The 3,106-nt window shown below is 35.3% G+C and overlaps 1 protein-coding gene across 1 annotated transcript; it reads left to right on the top strand.

Annotated features, from left to right (window-relative positions):
- The first annotated feature begins 998 nt into the window (after positions 1-998).
- On the top strand, positions 999-2,698 carry LOC145005024 (UDP-glycosyltransferase 74G1-like). The gene is made up of 2 exons (XM_078964073.1): positions 999-1,726; positions 1,881-2,698. Exons 1-2 carry the CDS (start codon positions 1,079-1,081, stop codon positions 2,586-2,588), a joined length of 1,356 nt encoding a protein of 451 aa, XP_078820199.1. The 5' UTR covers positions 999-1,078; the 3' UTR covers positions 2,589-2,698.
- Positions 2,699-3,106: the final 408 nt, after the last annotated feature.

The raw sequence follows: 3,106 nt of genomic DNA, 5'->3' as shown, positions 1-3,106 counted from the left end.
TATCATCATTTCTCAATAACTAAGTTATAATTTAAATAAAATTATTTTTAGCTTTCTCATCTGTGATGTTCATGGGTGATAACCTAGTTATTTTATACAAGGAGCTGCAAAAAGGAGATAAACATGAGAATGAATTTATACAACATACATTAGAATAAGTAGAATAATTTGAGGTGAATATTTTATCAAACCAACATATTAGATTTTATTATAATAGAATTGGAATTCGTGATTCCATTTTTGCAAAATTACCCTCATCATATTAGATGCTAAGGTGATTTTGCTACTGGTACTAATTGAAGATTATTCCTTTGGTGCTTGATATTCATGAAAAAGAGAAGAAATAAAATTTTCACCAATACCTTTTTCAAATATCATTTTTTACTCATGTTAAATGTTACTCATATTAAATAGTGAAAAATATCTTAAAATATTATCAATTTTATTGAAGATGATACTTTTCGTTATTTAATATAAGTAAAAGAATAGATAGAAACAAAAGATAAAAAAAATTCACAAAATATATAGATGGTGCTATTATAAAAATAAGTAATATAGGTAAAGTTTAGGAGTCTTAGGTTGAAATTAAACGCTTTCTTGTAGAGAGTTTTGAGCCTTTCAAAATGACCAATCGCGCTTATTTATCATGAAGAAAATTAACAAATAAATTGTACTATTATGGATACTTTTGGATTGGAAAAATTCACACCAAAATTTATTCCTATTATAGGTTTTAGTATTTGGTTTGAGTTCAACAAGTGGAAGTGAATTGATGAAAGAAATTCGTCAAAAAGTCCTTGGCACATGTTATTTTTGGAACAGCCAAGATAATAAATTAAACAAATGCCAGCGGGAAGGCTTTGGCAGTTTGTTCCACATGACAATCGAAATCTGAAAGTGCAATGATCTGCACGAAAGACAAATCCCCTAGTAATATTTTATTAAGACGTATCATATTTGGATTTGTGATGATAATAAGATATATTCATATACTAGATGAGGCCGACGATAGCAATGACGTCATTCACCGGCAATATATAGCTCACAATTTAACCTCACTCCACTTTCAAGCATCACAATGGCGGAACAACATAAAGCTACCAAGTCACCACATGTTCTTCTCTTCCCCTTCCCTTCACAAGGCCACATAAACCCCCTTATCCAATTTGCCAAACGATTAATCTCCAAAGGTGTCAAAACAACGCTCATAACCACCATCTACATCTCAAAGACATCCCCCTCATCAAACACCTCCATAACAGTGGAACCCATTTCCGATGGATTTGATGACGGTGGCTACATGAGCGCCGGCAGTGATGAAGCCTACCTGGAGAAGTTCCAACAAGTGGGATCGAAATCGCTAGCTGATCTTATCAGGAAGCTTGATAGTGATGGAAATCCGGTTGATGCTATCGTCTATGATTCCTTCGTTACTTGGGCTTTGGATGTGGCCATGGAGTTTGGAATTAATGGTGGTTGTTTCTTTACTCAAGCTTGTGCTGTAAATAACATTTATTATCATGCCTATAAGGGGATTGTTGATGTCCCACCGGCGGCGACTGTTTCCGTCCCTGAATTGCCGCCGCTTCAACCATGGGAGACACCGTCTTTTGTACACACTCCTGGACCATACCCTAGTTGGGCTCATATTGTGTTCAATCAGTTTTCCAATATTCATCAAGCTCGTTGGGTTTTCTCCAATACATTCTACAAGCTCGAGGAAGAGGTTCGTTTTTCTATTCTTTTTTTAAGCATGGCGTGGAGTTGGTATTGGTTGTTTCTCAACAAAATAATTTAATTTCTTCTTTATGTTTTTTTATTATCTCTCTTGTACATGTGTTGTGATTTTTTTTATCTTCATTATTGTTTATTTGATTTAGGTGATAGAGTGGATGAGAAAGATGTGGCCATTGATGGTAGTGGGACCAACGGTTCCATCAATGTATCTTGACAAACGATTAGAAGACGATCAAGATTACGACATGAGTCTACTAAAACCAAATCATATCGAATGTATGGAGTGGCTAAACAACAAACCAAAAGGATCCGTTGTTTATGTGTCATTTGGGAGCTATGGAGAACTTGGACCCGAACAAATGGAAGAAGTTGCATTGGGTTTGAACGAAAGCGGTGTGGATTTCTTGTGGGTTGTGAGGGAAACCGAAAAGGAAAAGCTCCCAAAAGGTTTTGTGGCAAATGGGTTGGTTGTGTCATGGTGTAGGCAACTTGAGGTATTAGCGCATGAGGCTGTAGGATGTTTTGTTACACATTGTGGGTTTAACTCGACTCTTGAAACAATCAGTTTAGGAGTACCTGTTGTGGCAATGCCTCAATGGACAGATCAACCAACAAATGGAAAATGTTTAGAGGAGATATGGGGTGTTGGAGTACGAGTTAAGGCCAACGAAAAGGGGATAGTGACACGAGGAAATTTAGTTTCGTGTGTAAAGGAGATTATGGAGGGTGAGAGAGGCGAGGTAGCACGAAAGAATGTGAGCAAATGGAGGGAGTTGGCTATACAGGCCGTGAGTGAAGGAGGGAGCTCGGATAAAGATATCCATGAGTTTGTGTCTCAACTAAAAGCGTAAATGTTGATTAGAATGTAGATTTGGGCGTTTGATTGTTTCATACATACTAGAGTGAAGGAATTATTTAGCGGCTCGTTAGTGGAATAACGTATGCATGTGATATTTATTTATGTATGTGTATTTATTTAAACATTCAACAACTCATAATTTTAGGCATAAAAATTAAACTTATGAACCCAAATCAATCCTTTCTTTTTTTTTTTTTTTTTACCCATTTAAATGATGTCAGTGTTATATCATTAAATATTAATATATTAAAATATTATTAAATGAAAATTAAATATTATACATATTTCTCATAAACTAGTTATGTTTGGCCTGCATGCATGTCAGAGTAACATTGATGGATTATAAGGAATTTACGTATTCTATGTATATATTATTGAATACACAAAATTTTAATGCACCTCGATTGGAATTCCTAACTTGAATATTGTGGCACGCAAAACGGCACCATACGAGACGCATCTCAAGCAATTTCCCTTACACGTTGTATTGTTCCTCGAGATTCCTAGTAA

This window comes from Lactuca saligna, chromosome 7 (assembly GCF_052625555.1).
Source record: "Lactuca saligna cultivar CGN05327 chromosome 7, ASM5262555v1, whole genome shotgun sequence".
Lineage (NCBI taxonomy): Eukaryota > Viridiplantae > Streptophyta > Magnoliopsida > Asterales > Asteraceae > Lactuca > Lactuca saligna.
This window is presented reverse-complemented; position numbering and strand designations above follow the sequence as displayed.

Excerpts from the sequence above, each read along its gene's own strand:
- LOC145005024 (XM_078964073.1), top strand. The coding sequence starts at position 1,079 with ATGGCGGAACAACATAAAGCTACCAAGTCACCACATGTTCTTCTCTTC. Across the intron at positions 1,727-1,880 it reads TCTACAAGCTCGAGGAAGAG|GTGATAGAGTGGATGAGAAA; the intron begins GTTCGTTTTTCT and ends TATTTGATTTAG.